Raw genomic sequence first — 17,708 nt, 5'->3', positions numbered from 1 at the left:
CTAGCTCGTGGACTCTGACTGTCTCAGTGGCTGGATCCAGAGAGAGAGGGAAACCTAGTGCCCTCTGGCTTTATAGTGGTAGTGTCCTGTCTGGTGATTGGCTGCACTGTGTTGTGTGCTTACTGGTCATCCTGTGTGTCAATCACTGCCTGTCTGCATCTCATTATATACATGAGTGGATATTATGAAAGATCCAGGATCAAGTATCAATAGTTCAGCATCAAGGAATCTGTAATATGTCAGGAGGGATTGTGGAATTGACAATGCACATCAGGGATCTTGGAATCTGGAGTACATATTGAAAATGGCTACCTTGGGAAACATGAATCAGTTGGTCATTTAGATTTTGATCAATTTTATCAGTATGTCCAGATTCCAGTGTAAGACTATTTTTTTTCCTTTTCTGTATGTGTTTGTGATATGATTTCAACAAAAGACAAAGAAACAGTGAAGGAAACTTTATTAAAATTTATTCAGTTCTCTAACTTTCAGCAGTAGCGATCCCTGTCGAGATTTTTATTTTCAGCGTTATATTTGGCTTTAGAAAAACAGATGGCTGCCGTACGATCGCAATTACAAAGATCAGCCTCACAAGGATTGTTCGTGTCTGAAAAAGACAACATTGATAGTTACGTTATTTACCTTTAGCACTGCACCTGGCAGCAAGAAACAGCCAGATGCTTCAATGGTTTATTTAAAACATTTCCACCTTCTTCTAAAAGCTGTATGGCGCCTGATGCCTCATCATCCAAGTGACGCTTCATATTTTTTTTTTAAAACATTTTTCCAATTAAGGGGCCAATCCACCTACCCTGCACATCTTTGGGTTGTGGGGGTGAAACCCACGCAGACATGGGGAGAATGTGCAACTCCACACGGACAGTGTCCCAGGACCAGGATTGAACCCGGGTCCTCAGCGCCGTGAGACAGCAGTGCTAACAACTACGCCACCATGCCACCTAAGTGATGCTTCATCATGAGTGAGCCTAATCAGCGAGTGTTACAAAGCTATTCAACCAGTTGTGGCTAAACCCAATCCTGTCAGCAGCCAACTGCACACATACCAGCAGGTGAGAGTGTTGGATGAGGATTGGTAGCAGAGTGGATTCAGTGGATGCAATTGGAGGGAAGAACCTGGCTGAACTGTGACCTCCCAGCACCGAGACCAATTCTATCAGCATAACCCTGCTAAACACAGCTAATCAACACAAACTGGGGACCAAATCTGGGATCTTTAGGGTTAGTAGAAATCAATTCATGATAGTGTTTATTTAAATTGCACCATCAAGTAGGCTACTTGTGTGGAATGATACTTTAGAAACGTGCTCTCTTGCATCTTGAGGATCTCATTTCAAATATTTTTTACGTAAGCTTCCTCAACATTTGTAAATAATGTTGAATGTTAAACTAATTTACATCATGGCTGATCATTAGATCAGTGAAGTGGTTTTTATATCTCAAGACTTCATTGAACTCTAGATCGCAGGAGGAGACCACGACAGGGTCAGCTGTTTGAAAGTACTATCCAACTAGTACCATTTCCTTGTTTTTCTCCCCATACCCCCTCAATCTTTACATTTTCCAGTATATCTCCAGTTCCCTTACTGTGGAATCTCCTATCACCATCCTTGCAGGCATCATATTGTAGATCATAACAACCCGTTGTGTGAAATGTTTTCTCCTCATGTCTGCTTCAGACCCACCTGCACCCTCTGGATCAAAAATATTTCTCCTGAATTCCCCTCTAATCCATCTATCAACTATTTTAAATCTTTGGCCCATGATTATCGGCCTCTCTGCTAAGGGAAATAGGTCTTATCCACTCTAAACAGACCGCTTAGCGCTTTATACATCTCTTCTCAGCCGCAAGACCAAGCAGCACTTAAACAGCAGTTGCTCAGCCAGCTCACATCAATGGCACCGAGAAGACCGGTCCCAAGATTCTGTGGCGCAGGCCTGGGGAGGCACCTAGACAGGTTGGAGGCCAGGAGAGATGTCCTGTTCCCCTGAGGGTCCTGGAAGGTGAGATACAGGGCAGCCAATGCTGCCTGGGATGTGGTGGCAGCGACTGAAAGCTCCAGGAGTATGAACAAGAGGTCTGGCCTCCAGAGCTGTAAAAAGGTCAACGACTTACACCAGGCAGCATGAGTGAGTAGACACCAACCCCCGCACCACCCCACATCCAACCTGAGATTTTTCCCACCACCGCCGCCCCCCCCCCCCCCCCCCCCCCCCCCAACCATGCGGTCTCCAACCCTCCCTTCACCCTCCACTCTCTCTTCAACTCCACACAGTCACCCAAAGCCAGAATTGGCCCGGGTTTCTGGTGCTGTGGAATTTAATGCTAATTTCTAGAGCTTTGAGAGACTCAGATACTTACTGCTGCAGCTGATCGTCTTCCCAGAGCAAGAATAGGCATAAAGTTCAATGTACGGACTGTCTACCAGATACCTGCAGTGATCCTTTTTTGCCTGGTGGTAGCATCGATCATGATTTAGGCAGCACCTAGAATGGAAAGAAAAAGTGAATGAAAGCAATTTTAGTATCAGAGGAGCAAGGTGATTGGCTCATTCCATTGGCTGATTGACAATCGCTTCACTCTGTCATACTTCAATACTGTGACTACAGGTAACCAATTGAGGAGGAGTCTACACTTCATTTTCTCCAATTTTATCAGCACTAACATTTTGAGTATTTCAAGATGACATTAAATTCTTCCCATTCTCGCAAACTGTGGCTGGAATTTTCCTTCCGGAATAACAGAGGTGCCTGATTTTCTTTTTCCTCTGTCTCCTGTTGGCCAATTTATCCTGTCCATATTTATCCTTGTTTTGTATAACACACAAAACTCAATAAAAACATTTTTTTAAAAAGAGGTGCCTGATGAACTGGGGAATTTTCTGTCTCTTTGGCACAAGTTGGAGGCAGGATTTACTGAACAATCCGCCACCAGATGGTGGCCTACTATTGTCAGGCAGCGAGACTGTTTGGCCTCGCCATTGTCAATGGGGTTTCCTGTTGAATGCACACCTCCCACCGACATGAATGGCCAGAACGTTCCAGCCCGGTTTAGAGAAAAAAATTATATATGTATATAGCATTTTTCATAATCCCAGGACATCCGAAAGCATTTTTAACCCAAATAAAATGCTTCATTTGAAGTGTACCCACATTTGTTTGAAATGAAGCAGCCAATTTATGCACAGCACGGTCCAATGAACAACAAAGCAGTTATGACCAGATAAATCTGTTCTTGTGAATTGTGATTTGAGTTTTAAGTATTGGTCAGGACTCTGGAAGGAACCCCTTTGCTCTCTACTACTCTCAGTCCTCCTTTAAGACCTCCACCCCTTAACCTACTCCTACTGAGCTTTAAGTCACCTGCTCTAATATTTCCTTTTGTTCACCCGTGTCCTTATTTATAGGTTCTATATGTAATGACTTAAGCCAAGCCTTTGAGATTGGCCAATTAGAATTTGAGTTCCCTGATTAGTGGCCCAATCAGGGAACCCCTTTCTGTGTATGTAACAGGGAGTGTCAGATCCTCTGCACTCCCAGTGTAGACAGCAGACTGAATGGTCATGGCTGTTCAGCTGTTGGGTTTGTAAATAAAGGGAATTCTGGTGACGGGACCTCTGCCTCCGTGGACTTATTACAGTGGCGACGAGGAAATTGGAACGACTCGAAGAAACCTGCTCGTCAGCAGCTGCCACATATTGAGGGTAAGCCACTGACAGGCAAAATGCCTTTATTCGGAATGTTGGACTCTTTAGACCCCGCAGTGGAAGACTGAGCCCAATATGTAGAGCGGATGAAGTACTTCTTTGGAGCAAACGATATAATTCTGGATGAAAAGCAATGGGTCATTCTGCTGACCGTGTTTGGGCCAGCAGCCTTTGCCATTATGCGCACTCACCTTTCCGGAGGCACCGGACACAAAAACTTTCCAGGAGTTGACGGACTTAGTAAAAGAGTACTATGACTCTAAGCCACCTTTGATCCTGCGAAGGTACCGGTTTTACTCAGCATTCTGAGACACTGGGGAGTCAGTTACAAACTTTGTAACAAGATTAAGGCGATTAGCAGAGGCTTGCAAATTTGGCCTGACGCTAAATGAGATGCTACGAGACCGTTTGGCATATGGAATAAATCATTTAGCAATACAGAAACGTCTGTTAGCAGAGGCCGAGCTGGATTGCAAACAAGCATTGCAGCTGGCTTTGTCCTTAGAAATAGCAACAAGTGGAGCGCATGAGTTACAGGGCACTCCGATGGAGGTAGACGCCCATACCAGTCAAACTGAGTTAAGGGACTACTGCTGGGGGAAAGACAACTGCATAGCCACCTTCAGGAACGACTTGGATACTAAGTTACCCAGGCTCACTCACAGAAGCCCTCCCAAGCAAGGGAAAATTAGGTCCGGACACACGGCAGCCCCTGTAGCCTTTAGCCTGGAAAAATATTGCAGTCGTTGCCAGAGATCAGAGCCAGAGAGGAGAAATAGAAGCCCAAAACCATCATCTTGGAGAAGTTCACGTAGGCCGGAGCACAGGACAATGCATACCCTAGAAGCTCCACCTACCTCCGACGAGGAACAACTAAATTGTGTAACGATGGGGGCAGTAAGGAGGTGCAGTGGTTAGCACTGCTGCTTCACGCGTCAAGGGCCCAGGTTCAATCCCGGCTCTGGGTCACTGTCCATGTGGAGTTTGCACATTCTCCCCGTGTTCGTGTGGGTTTCACCCCCACAACCCAAAAGATGTGCAGGATAGGTGGATTGGCCACGTTAAATTGCCCAATAATTGGAAAATGAATTGGGTACTTTAAATTAAAAAAAAACAAATATGTGTAACGATGGTGAAGTCAAAACCCATTAAATTATCCATAAGGTTGAATGGATGTCCCACACTGATGGAACTCGACACTGGAGCAGCCGTATCAGTGATAGGGGAAACAGTATTCAATAAAATTCGCACTGGGCTCCAACCCTTATTCCTAACCAGGACCTCGGCAGGACATACACAGGGGAACCACTGAGAGTTTTGGGCACACGAATGTAACTGTCACTTATGGAGAGCAACTGGTTCGGCTGCCTTTAATGGTAGTGAAAGGTGTGGGGGTTTATTGGGACAAAACTGGCTAAAAGGGATCCAGCTGGATTGGGTAAACATTTTCCAAATGGAAAATGGCCGCCTGTGCAAATACCCAGAGGTTTTCCAAAAAGGGCTCGGAACAATAAAGGGAGCAAAGGCAACATTGCATGTAGATCCAGAGGCAGTCCCAAAATTCTACAAGGCCCGACCAGTACCCTTTGCATTAAGGCAGAAAGTCGATATGGAAATAAAACGATTAGAGCGTGAGGGAACAATAAAACCGGTCCAGTTTGCAGAGTGGGTGGCACCCGTGGTGCCTATCCTTAAGCCGAACGGCTCGGTCCTCCTTTGTGGAGATTTCAAACAAACGATTAATCGCTGCTCACAACTGGACAAATACCCAATTCCCTGGATTGAGGATTTGTATGCAAAGCTGGCTGGACGACTCCTATTCTCAAAGCTGGATATGAGCCATGTATATCTACAGCTGAAGCTGGACAAAGAGTCCCAAAAATTCTCAGAAATAAACACCCTGAAGGGCCTGTTACAGTGTACAAGATTACCCTTCAGGGTATCGTCAGCTTGTGCGATATTCCAGTGGACAATGGAGAATATATTACAAGGGTTACTACAAGTCACCATTTACCTGGACAACGTCCTCATTACGGGAAAAACAAAGGCAGAACGCCTGCAAAACCTGGAGGAAGTCCTTAGGAGGTTTTCAGCAACAGGTGTGCCTAAAGAGGGAGAAATGTGTTTTCCTAGCACCTCAAGTAACCTATCTGGGGTACAAGGTTGACACAATAGGGCTACACCCTTTGGAGGAGAGGGAGATTAAACATGCCCTGGCTCCCACCACAATCCAGGAGTTAAGATCTTTTTTAGGACTGGTGACATGGAAAGTTCATACAGAACAGAGTTTCGATCTTGGACTCCCTATACCAATTACTAAAAAAGGGACATGCCTGGGAGTGGTCCATCTGCCAAGACAGGGCTTTCAAGAAGATAAAAGAACAGCTTTCCTCAGAGAACGTCTTGTCACACTACGACCCCAGGAAAGAGTTGGTGCTCACGTACGACGTGTCTCCATATGGCGTTGGTGCAGTTTTGGCACATGGAGGGCAAAACCGACAGGAACGACCTATAGCGTTTGCTTCTAGGACGCTGGCAGCAGCAAAACGAAAGTACGCCCAAATCAAAAAGGAAGGTCTGGCTGTGATCTTCACAGTGAAGAAATTTCACCAGTACTTGTACAGGCGGAAATTCACTATAATTACAGACCACAAGCCATTGCTGGGTTTGTTGAAAGAAGACAAACCAATACCACCAATAGCTTGGCCCGGATCCAACGCTGGGCCCTACTACTGGCGGCGTACCAGTATCAACTGGAGCATCGACCAGGAACCCGGGAGGCAAATGTCTATGCACTAAGCAGGCTGCCATTACTGAACGCCCCTCCATTAGTACCCAAAATAGAGGAAACGGTAATGACATTACATTTCCTGGACACCCTTCCAGTGGCTGCACAAAACATTCATTTATGGACCCAAAGGGACCCGGTTTTATCAAAACTAAAACACATATTGCTAACTGGGGAGATGGAAAGACCGTCCAGGCGGAATTCCACCCTTACTGGAGAAGAAGAGAGCAGATCACCATGGAAGACAGGATCCTGCTATGGGGAGCTGAACTGGCTGAACTACATCCTGGGCACCCTGGAGTCTCAAAAATGAAGATGCTGGCCAGAGCGACATTGGTAGGTTGGTGCCAAGAATGCCAACAAGGGCAGAAGGTGCCACTGGCAGCCCCGCTGCACCCATGGGAATGGCCAGGTAGACCATGGTCGCAACTTCATGGTCGATTTTGCAGGCCCGTTTATGGGTTCAGTGTTTTTTATAATAGTAGACGCCCATTCCAAATGGCTGAACGTCTACAAAATGAACTCTGCAAATTCAACAACTACCATTGAAAAACTCCACATTCGTTCGCAACTCATGGTATAGCGGAGGTGTTAATTTTGGATAATGGGTCGGTTTTCGCCAGCCAGGACTTCACAAAATTTATGAAGTCGAAAGGCATTCGGCACATAAGGACGGCACCATACCACAGCAGCAAATTGGGCACCAAACTGTCGCGCTGGCTATTCAACTACAGAACAACCCCGCACACCACAACAGGAATAGCACCGGCGGAGTTACTCATGGGCAGACGACTCCGAGCCCAGCTGAGTCTACTATTCCCGAATTTATGTGGCAGAATAGAATGACACCAAGAGGCCCAATGCAAGGGCCACGACAACACTTGCCGAGAAAGGCAGTTCAACACGGGTGAAAATGTATGGGTCAGAAATTATGGGCGGAATTCTCCGCTCCCCACGCGGCGTGGGAGAATCGCGGGAGGGCCTCCCGACATTTTCTCCCCCCCCCCCCTGGCGCCCCCAGCGATTTATTTTTCCTCCCCCCCGGCTCGGAAAAACCGCTGCTCGCCGTTTATCACGGCGAACGGCGATTCTCCGAGCCCGATGGGCCGAGCGCCCGGCCCTTCACACCCGTTTCACCACGGCAGCAGCCACACCTGGTCACTGCATTCGTGAAACGGGCGCCAGATGCCCGTTTGGGGCATCTAGGGGCCCGATTGGCACGGGAGCACCACGACTGTGCTCGGGAGGGGACAGGCCCGTGATCGGTGCCCACCGATCGTCGGGCCAGCGTCCAAAATGGGCGCACACTTTCCCCTCCGCCGCCCGGCAAGATCAAGCCGCCACGTCTTGCCGGGCGGCTGAGGAGAAAGACGGCCACTGCGCATGCGCGGTTCGTGCCGCCTGCGCGATGAAGTCATTCGCGCATGCGCGGGTTGGAACCGGCAACCCGCACATGCGTGGATGACCTCACAAATGCGCCGTTTTGCGCGTCATTTCCGGCGCGACAAGGTCATGGCCGGGAAAGACGGAGGCCCGCTCCTAGCCCCCCGGGTGGGGGTGAATTAGGTGCGGGGAGCGGGCCCCGAGGCCGTCGTGAACCTCGGCCGATTTCACGACAGCCATCCCGATTTTTATCGGGAGTGGAGAATATCGCCCTATGCCAATGGCCCCACATGGCTAGCAGGAACAGTCAAGGCCAGGACAGGACCTGTGTCATATGAAATACGTGTGAGAAAACATGTAATAAAGAAACACCTGGACCAGGTGCGGGCCTCAGATTCATTTCCTCCTCCGGAGCTGACTCAGACCAGCATACTAAGGACCGTGAAGAGTCCTCCCCGACAAACTATTCATGCCCCTCCGACACACCTGGTGAGGACATCAGCCTTGGATATAGACACTGTAGATGATGCCGCAGCTGTACACCTGCCGCCGGAGGAAAGGGGCGAACTGCCCCTCAGGCGCTCACATCGGAAAAGACGGGCACCTACCTGTTACATGCCCCCTATGCCAGAGGCCGAAGTGGAAGAGCCGGACCCGAGGCAAAAACAAAGCAGGAGACCCGTGAGTCACGAGGACCATGGAGGCTCCTCGGACTTTGGGGGGGAGGGGTGTAATGACTTAGGCCAGGCCTTTGAGATTGGCCAATTTGAATACGAGTTCCCTGATTAGTGGCCCAATCAGGGAACCCCTTTCTGTGTATATAACAGGGAGTGTCAGATCCTCTGCACTCCCAGTGTAGACAGCAGACTGAATGGTCATGGTTGTTCAGCTATTGGGTTTGTAAATAAAGGGAATTCTGGTGACAGGACTTCTGCCTCCGTGGACTTATTACACCATATAAATGCAAGTTGTTGTTAATTATGCAGTCTAGCTGGAGCCTGCGCCAATTTCCTGCACATTACTGCAGGTGATTGAGAGAAATCCAGTCAGAGTTTCAGTACCCCAGAGTTGAAAGGGAAGCTGTCTTTCCTCAGCTAAGTAATGAAATTTCTGCAGAAACAAGCTATGTTAATGGATCTGTAGATTGGTCAGGATATACAGAGGTGATGCTTATTGAATTATATTTGATGTTTCTGCAAGCTCAAGGCAGTTATTCAGTGTAAGTAACCTGGTTACAGGAAACACCTGTTCATAGTTGTTAATTCAGTAATTTTCCCGACTGTGTCTTGAATCATGGATGATCAAAGAACTGGCATTTCAGAACTCCGGGGATTACTTAATCATTGGCTGTACTCTAATTTATTTCATTCCAACTGGGGATACAAACCTGCTAGGTTTACTGGAAGTTCACACCATCAATGTATAACATATTGTAAAGTAGCCAGAGTCCCAGATGACCATAGGCTGCTTTCCCCTTTGAGGGGGAGAGCTGACTGGTGGTGATTTAATCTGAGGATCACCACACCTCCGGTGAAGGGCAAGGTTCAGAAGGCAGAGCCCTCATGTATAACCTCAGCCGGTATGAGAATTGAACCCGCACTATTAACCTTGCATCACAAACCAGCTGTCCAGGGCAGCACGGTGGCACAGTGGTTAGCAGTGCTGCCTACAGCGCTGAGGACCCGGGTTCAATCGTGGCCCTGGGTCACTGTCTGTGTGGAGTTTGCACATTCTACCCGTGAATGCGTGGGTTTCACCCCCACAACCCAAAGATGTGCAGGGTAGGTGGATTGGCCACACTAAATTGCCCCTTAATTGGAAAAATATAATTGAGTACTCTAAATTAATTTTTTTTAAACTAGGGCGGCACAATGGCGTGGTAGTTGGCGCTGCTGTCTTGCGGCGCCGAGAACCCTGGTTTGATCCCAGTCCGGGTCTCTGGCTGTGTGGAGTTTGCCCATTCTCCTGAAGTCTCGTGGTCCCACCCCCACAACCCAAATAGAGATTGGTCACGCTGAATTGCAAATAAATAATTGGGCACTCTAAATTTATTTTTTAAAAAGAAAAAAAAAACAGCTGTCCAACCAATTGAGGTAAACAGTATTGTAAAGGCCTATGAAAGGTGGTTTAATCCAAAAAGTCCTGTCACTCAATGAACTTCATTTAAAAAAAAAAAAGATACTTGAACCCCTTTTGAACTGGTTCTATTTCTTGCCTTTAAGTATTATACTGTTATGGCACAAAACCTGGACGCAGAGCCCCTGTTTTTCTGGGCATGGAAAGTGATCATAGATGACCTAACAATGGTGTCCAAGGCACCTACACCTCTGGTCCAAATTAGTTGCACCAGACATCCTATTGGTGAGAGCATTAGCGTGCACAGAGTATCTGCCAGAACCTTCAACTACTTTCAAGTTAGTTGCTGGTTGATTTCCGCTGGCTGTTGCTTTGACTTGGTTTTTTCTAGAGTTCTTTAAAGCTGCCATTTATGGGAAGTGGTATGGCAGATGTTGAAGGAATTGGTCTGACTTATTTCTACACAAAACAGTAGCTCCCAGACATCGGAACAGTAGCATGCATTTCCTTCAGTCTATAGCTTGACAGGAAGTATGCGTGAAGGTTGTACGGCGCAGCACCAGCTGTTGGAAGAGGAAGCCCCCTGCTTCTTTCCTGTGTTAAAGACTTGCTTTAAAAAAAAAAAAAAATTTAGAATACACAATTAGTTTCTTGCAATTTAGCTGCGGCCAATCCACCTACCCTGCACATCTTTGGGTTGCGGGGGCGAAATCCATTTTGATAGGAATAACAGCAAAAGGGATTATTATTTAAATGGCAAAATATTAAAGCATGCTGCTGTGCAGAGAGACCTGGGTGTGCTAGTGCATGAGTCGCAAAAAGTTGGTTTACAGGTGATTAAGAAGGCAAATGGAATTTTGTCCTTCATTGCTAGAGGGATGGAGTTTAAGACTAGGGAGATTATGCTGCAATTGTAAAAGGTGATAGTGAGGCCACACCTGGAGCACGGTGTTCAGTTTTGGTCTCCTTACCTGAGAAAGGACGTACTGGCGCTGGAGGGTGTGTAGAGGAGATTCACAAGGTTAATCCCAGAGCTGAAGGGGTTGGATTAAGAGGTTGAGGTTACGAAGAGAGGTTGAGTAGACTGGGACTGTACTCATTGGAATTTAGAAGGATGAGGGGGGATCTTATAGAAACATATAAAATTATGAAGGGAATAGATAGGATAGATGCGGGCAGGTTGTTTCCACTGGTGGGTGAAAGCAGAAATAGAGGGCATAGCCTCAAAATAAGGGGAAGTAGATTTAGGACAGAGGGTTTAGGAGGAACGTCTTCACCCAAATGGTTGTGAATCTATGGAATTCCCTGCCCGGTGAAGCTGTTGAGGCTCCTTCATTAAATGTTTTTAAGGTAAAGATAGATAGTTTTTTGAAGAATAAAGGGATTAAGTGTGATGGTGTTCAGGCCAGAAAGTGGGGCTGAGTCCACAACGTATCAGCCATGATCTCATTGAATGGCGGAGCAGGCTCGAGGGTCCAGATGGCCTACTCCTGCTCCTAATTCTTATGAAACCCACGCAAACATAGAACATGCAGTGCAGAAGGTGGCCATTCGGCCCATCGAGTCTGCACTGACCCACTTAAGCTCTCACCTCCACCCTATCCCCATAGCCCAATAACCCCTCCTAACCTTTTTGGTAACTAAGGGAAATTTTGCATAGCCAATCCACCTAACCTGCACGTCTTTGGACTGTGGGAAGAAACCGGAGCACCCGGAGGAAACCCACGCAGACACGGGGAGAACGTGCAGACTCCGCACAGACAGTGACCCAGCAAGGAATTGAACCTGTGACCGTGGCGCTGTGAAGCCACAGTGCTATCCATTTGTGCTACCGTGCTGCCAGACACGGGGAGAATGTGCAAACTCCAGACGGACAGTGACCCAGAGCCGGGATCGAATCTGGGACCTCAGCGCCGTGAGGCAGCAGGGCGAACCCACTGCGCCACCGTGCTGCTCTGTTAAAGACTTTCTTGACACCATCTGTGTGAAGCTACAACACAGGGATACTTGTGTATCAAACAGCATAAGCAGCAAGGAATAGAGCTAAGTGATTCCACAACCAACTGTAAAGAAAAATGGGAAAGATGTAATTTGAAACATGACAGTCTGACAAAACCCGATAGAATATCAGAAAAAGCAAGAAAAAAATCCCACAAAGGGTTAACAGCATTGACCTGAGGAAGGAGCAGTGCTCCGAAAGCTAATGTTTGAAACAAACATGTTGGACTTTAACCTGGTGTTGTACAGCATTCAGAAAAGAGGGTTTGAAATGCAAATAGCCTTTATCAGCTTGAAAACAACTTATGCTGTAATCTGATGCTGTACTTTCAAGTTAAAGAAATACTAGCGAAGTAAGTTTTTAGTTACGTCGAGGAAACAATAGTTCACACTTTCATATAAGTGAATTACTTTAGCAAGCAGTTAAATAAGAATTGCCAGAATCTTAAGTGAATTACATGAAATAATGTGCATTTGCGAATAATAGAAATGTCATGACATAATAATAATCGCTTATTGTCACAGGTAGGCTTCAATGAAGTTACTGTGAAAAGCCCCTAGTTGCCACATTCCAGCACCTGTTCAGGGAGGCCGGTATGGGAATTGAACATTGCTGCTGGTCTTGTTCTGCATTACAAGCCAGCTGTTTAGCCCAGTGTGCTAAACCAGCCCCATCTAACATCAGTTAGAAGTGGAAGTCTGGACATAACGGTTGAGCATAAATTAACACCAAGCAGGAATCAGTTGAAACATGACGAGAACCGAATGTGTCACTCCTCTACGATTTGACAAGCATCAAAGCATTTTTTACCAATGCTTGTCATTGAAGCATCCTCTTGTTAGACATGAATGAATAAAATGGACAAACAAAATTAAATAAATGAGCAGAAGATATTATTTAAAGATAATAAAATGTAACCAGCACGGCTGCGAGAAGGGTAATAAATATCCTGAATCGCTAACAGCCATCACCACTTCCAGCTCTCAGAGCTAATTCGGTAGATGGGAATGATTGAATGCAGGAGCCGACCAGGGGATCGAAGTTACTGAGAACACCCACAGATAAGAGAGATTGTCAAGTGTGCCACAAAAGTCCGAACAACCGGAACAGAAAATCCCGAAGTAAGATCTTTTTTACTTGTAAAGACAGTGATGTTATCTTTTGAAGTAAAATAAAGTAATTTTAAAATTACGCAACCTGAAACAGTGGTTATTACAAAAATATCGATAAGTCTACTAAACTTTCTCAGCAAGGCGGGACCCAGTATCGAAATTACTGAGTGGTAACTAGATAAAACCCTCTTTGAAGATATGGGTTATACCGGGGATAACTTGAAACATTAGTTTGACCCGAATAGCACCTACTCTGCAAAGGAGTCAATGAGTGAAAATCCTTGTGCACCATTTAGAACACCCTTTTTGGTGTGGGGGAGATTTCGAAGAATGGTGGTGATCTAACTTCACAACTCATCACATCTAAGCTCTGCAGACCTGCCACATCCAGCCATTAATGGTGGTGAACTATTAAACAATTCATTGGAAGAGGAGGCTCTACAAAATTCCCCAACATCAATGATGGAGGAGCCCAGCACATATGTGTAAAAGACAAGGCTGATACATTCGCAACAATTTTCAGCCAAAAGTGCCGAGTGGATGATCCATCGCAGCCTCCTCCAGAAGTCCCCAGCATCACAGATGTCAGTCTTCAGCCAATACGATTCACTCCACAAGATATCAAGAAACTGCTGACGGCACTGGATACTACAAAGGCTATGGGTCCTGATAATATTCTGGCAATAGTACTGAAGACTTGTGCTCCAGAACTTGCTTCACCCCCAGCCAAGCTGTTCCAGTACAGCTACAACACTGGAATCTACCTGGCAATGTGGAAAATTGCCCAGCTGTGTCCTGTACACAAGAAACAGGGTGGTAATTGGCTGGGTTGGATTTGTCCTATCAGTCTACTCTCCATGACCAGCAAAGTGATGGAAGGAGTCATCAACAGTACTAGCAACCGCACTTCCTCGGCAATAACCTGCTCACGGACGCTCAATTTGGGTTCCGCCAGGGTCACTCAACTCCTGACGTCATTACAGCCTTGGTTCAAACATGGACAAAAGAGCTGAATGCCAGAGGTGAGGTGAGAGTGGCTGCATTTGACCGAGTATAGCATCAAGGAGCCCTAACTAAACTAGAGTCACAGGGAAAACTATCCGCTGGTTGGAGTCATACCTGGCATAAAGGAAGATGGATGTGATGGTTGGAGGTCAATCATCTCAGCTCCAGGATATCACGGCAGGAGGTCATCAGGGTAGTGTTCTAGGCCGACCCATCTTCAGCTGCTTCATCAATGACCTCCCATCATAAGGTCAGAAGTAGAGATGTTGGGGAGGCGCGGGACCAGCGCCCGCTGTGGCGGCTGGATGTGGGGCTGTTAGCGGACGACGAGGTGTGTAAAAGGGTCCGGAAGAGCATTGAGAGCTATCTGGACTTGAATGACACGGGGGAGGTGCAGGTGGGGATGGTCTGGGAGGCCCTGAAGGCAGTGATCAGGGGAGAGCTGATCTCCATAAGGGCACACAGAGAAAGAAAGGAGAGGCAGGAGAGGGAGAGGCTGGTGGGGGAGATATTGGAAGTGGATAGGAGATATGCGGAGGCACCAGAGGAGGGGCTGCTGGGAGAACGGCGCAGCCTGCAGGTCAAGTTCGACCTGCTGACCACCAGGAAGGCAGAGACGCAGTGGAGAAGGGCACAGGGCGTGGTCTATGAGTATGGGGAAAAGGCGAGCAGGATGCTGGCACACCAGCTTCGCAAACGAGATGCGGCTAGGGAGATTGGGGGAGTGAAGGAGAGGGGCGGGAAGGTAGTACAGAAGGGGCAAGAAGTTAACGGGGTCTTCAGGGATTTTTACAAGGAGTTGTATCGGTCTGAGCCGCCGACGAGGATAGGGGGAATGGAGGACTTCCTAAACAAATTGAGGTTCCCAAGGGTCCAGGAGAGGCTGGTAGAAGGGCTGGGGGCGCCAATAGGGCTAGAGGAGCTAGTCAAGGGAATAGGTCAGATGCAAGCGGGGAAGGCGCCGGGGCCAGATGGGTTCCCGGTGGAATTCTACAAGAAAAATGTGGACTTGGTGGGACCGGTACTGGTACGAGCCTTTAATGAGGCGCGAGAGGGGGGGGTTCTGCCCCCGACAATGTCGCAGGCTCTGATCTCCCTGATACTGAAGCGGGATAAAGACCCCGTGCAGTGCGGGTCCTACAGGCCTATCTCGCTTCTGAACGTGGATGCCAAGATCCTGGCAGCTAGAATAGAGGATTGTGTGCCAGGGGTAATCCATGAGGACCAGACGGGGTTCGTGAAGGGGCGGCAGCTCAACACGAACGTGCGGAGATTGCTGAATGTAATTATGATGCCGGCAGTGGAGGGGGAGGCTGAGATAGTGGTAGCGCTGGACGCGGAGAAGGCATTCGATAGGGTGGAGTGGGAGTACCTGTGGGAGACGTTGGAACGGTTTGGGTTTGGGGAAGGGTTTATTAAGTGGGTGAAGTTGCTCTACTCGGCCCCGACGGCGAGTGTAGTGACAAACGGGAGGAGGTCGGAGTATTTCGGGCTCCACCGAGGGACCAGGCAGGGATGTCCCCTATCCCCCCTACTTTTCGCACTGGCGATCGAACCGTTGGCGATGGCACTGAGGGGTTCAGGGGGGTGGAGAGGACTGACTAGGGGAGGGGAGGAACATCGAGTATCGTTGTATGCGGATGATCTACTGCTGTACGTGGCAGACCCAGAAGGGGGAATGCCGGAGATAATGGAACTATTAGCAGAGTTTGGGGACTTTTCGGGGTACAAACTAAATTTGGGCAAAAGCGAGGTTTTTGTGATACACCCGGGGGACCAGGGAGAGGGTATTGGGAGACTCCCCTTCAAGCGAGCAGGAAAGAGCTTTAGGTACTTAGGGGTGCAGGTGGCAAGGAACTGGGGGACCCTCCACAAGTTGAACTTTTCCAGGCTGGTGGAACAGATGGAGGAGGAATTTAAGAGGTGGGACATGGTACCGCTGTCGCTGGCGGGGAGGGTGCAGTCAATCAAAATGACGGTCCTGTTTTTATTTCAGTGCTTGCCCATCTTCCTCCCTAGGGCCTTCTTCAAAAAGGTGACGAGTAGCATCATGAGCTACGTGTGGGCGCACGGCACCCCAAGGGTGAGGAGGGTCTTTTTGGAGCGGAGTAGGGACAGTGGAGGGCTAGCACTACCCAATCTCTCGGGGTATTACTGGGCGGCAAATGTGTCAATGGTGCGCAAGTGGATGATGGAAGGGGAGGGGGCAGCTTGGAAACGAATGGAGAGGGCGTCCTGTGGCAACACAAGCCTGGGGGCCCTAGTAACGGCACCAGGGCCGCTCCCCCCCACGACGTACACCACGAGCCCGGTGGTGGCGGCCACCCTCAAGATATGGGGGCAGTGGAGGCGTCACAGGGGGGAAATGGGAGGTCTGTTGGCGGCGCCAATAAGAGGGAACCATAGATTCATCCCGGGGAACATCGACGGGGGATTTCAGAGCTGGTACAGGGTGGGCATACGGCAGCTGAAGGACCTGTTTATAGAGGGGAGGTTTGCGAGCCTGGGAGGGCTGGAGGAGAAGTTTGAGCTCCCTCCGGGTAATATGTTCAGATATTTACAAGTGAAGGCATTTGCTAGACGGCAGGTGGAGGGGTTCCCCCTGCTCCCCAGTAAGGGGGCGAGTGATAGGGTGCTCTCGGGGGTCTGGGTCGGAGGGGGGAAGATATCAGACATCTACAAGATAATGCAGGAGGCGGAAGAAGCATCAGGGGAGGAGCTGAAAGCCAAGTGGGAAGGGGAGCTGGGAGAGCAGATAGAAGACGGGACGTGGGCGGATGCACTGGAGAAGGTCAATTCTTCCTCCTCGTGTGCGAGGCTGAGCCTCATTCAATTTAAGGTGCTGCATAGAGCTCACATGACGGGGACAAGGATGAGCCGGTTCTTTGGGGGTGAGGACAGGTGTGTCAGATGTCTGGGAAGCCCAGCGAACCATGTGCATATGTTCTGGGCATGTCCGGTGCTGGAAGGGTTCTGGAAGGGGGTGGCAAGGACGGTGTCGAAGGTGGTGGGGTCCAGGGTCAAACCAGGATGGGGGCTTGCGATCTTTGGGGTCGGGGTAGAACCGGGGGTACAGGAGGCTAGGGAGGCCGGAATACTGGCCTTTGCGTCCCTAGTGGCTCGACGAAGGATATTAATTCAATGGAAGGACGCGAGGCCTCCAAGCGTTGAAACTTGGATTAACGATATGGCTAGCTATATTCAGCTAGAAAGGATCAAATTTGCCCTGAGAGGGTCGGTACAGGGATTCTCCAGGCGGTGGCAACCTTTCCTTGACTTTTTAGATCAGAGATAGACGTTCGGGGTCGTGGGAGGGGAGGGAGGGGAGGGGAGGGGGGGGAGGGGAGGGGAGGGGAGGGGAGGGGGAGGGGGAGGGAGGGGGGGAGGGGGAGGGGGGGAGGGAGGGAGGGGGGGAGGGGAGGGGGAGGGGGGGGAGGGAGGGAGGGGGGGGAGGGAGGGGGGAGGGGGGACATGCATGACTGTAACGCGGGCAAGTCTGCTCGCTGCTCATGTCTGAAACTGTAGGCTGCCTTGTTTGTTAAGTTGTTGCTTGGGGGGGGGGGGGGGAGGACTGGTGCGCGCGAGAGGGCGGGCGAGGGAGGGATATCTGCCTAGAGGGA

At 48.9% G+C, this 17,708-nt stretch overlaps 1 protein-coding gene across 1 annotated transcript in view; it reads right to left on the bottom strand.

Moving 5' to 3' along the window:
- Positions 1–443: 443 nt before the first annotated feature.
- The window catches only part of LOC119977433 (phospholipase A2, minor isoenzyme-like), a 34,384-nt gene continuing 17,119 nt past the window's right edge, over positions 444–17,708 (bottom strand). Inside the window, exons 3-4 of the mRNA XM_038818338.1 lie at positions 2,381–2,505; positions 444–607 (exon numbers count right to left, since the gene is read on the bottom strand). Coding sequence (XP_038674266.1) covers positions 489–607; positions 2,381–2,505 — 244 coding nt within the window. The 3' untranslated portion in view covers positions 444–488. The remainder of the gene's footprint in view (positions 608–2,380; positions 2,506–17,708) is intronic.

The sequence above is a fragment of the Scyliorhinus canicula genome, chromosome 1, assembly GCF_902713615.1.
Source record: "Scyliorhinus canicula chromosome 1, sScyCan1.1, whole genome shotgun sequence".
NCBI classification, from domain to species: domain Eukaryota; kingdom Metazoa; phylum Chordata; class Chondrichthyes; order Carcharhiniformes; family Scyliorhinidae; genus Scyliorhinus; species Scyliorhinus canicula.
Note: the sequence above shows the minus strand (reverse complement) of the source record. Positions and strands in the feature narration are given on the sequence as shown.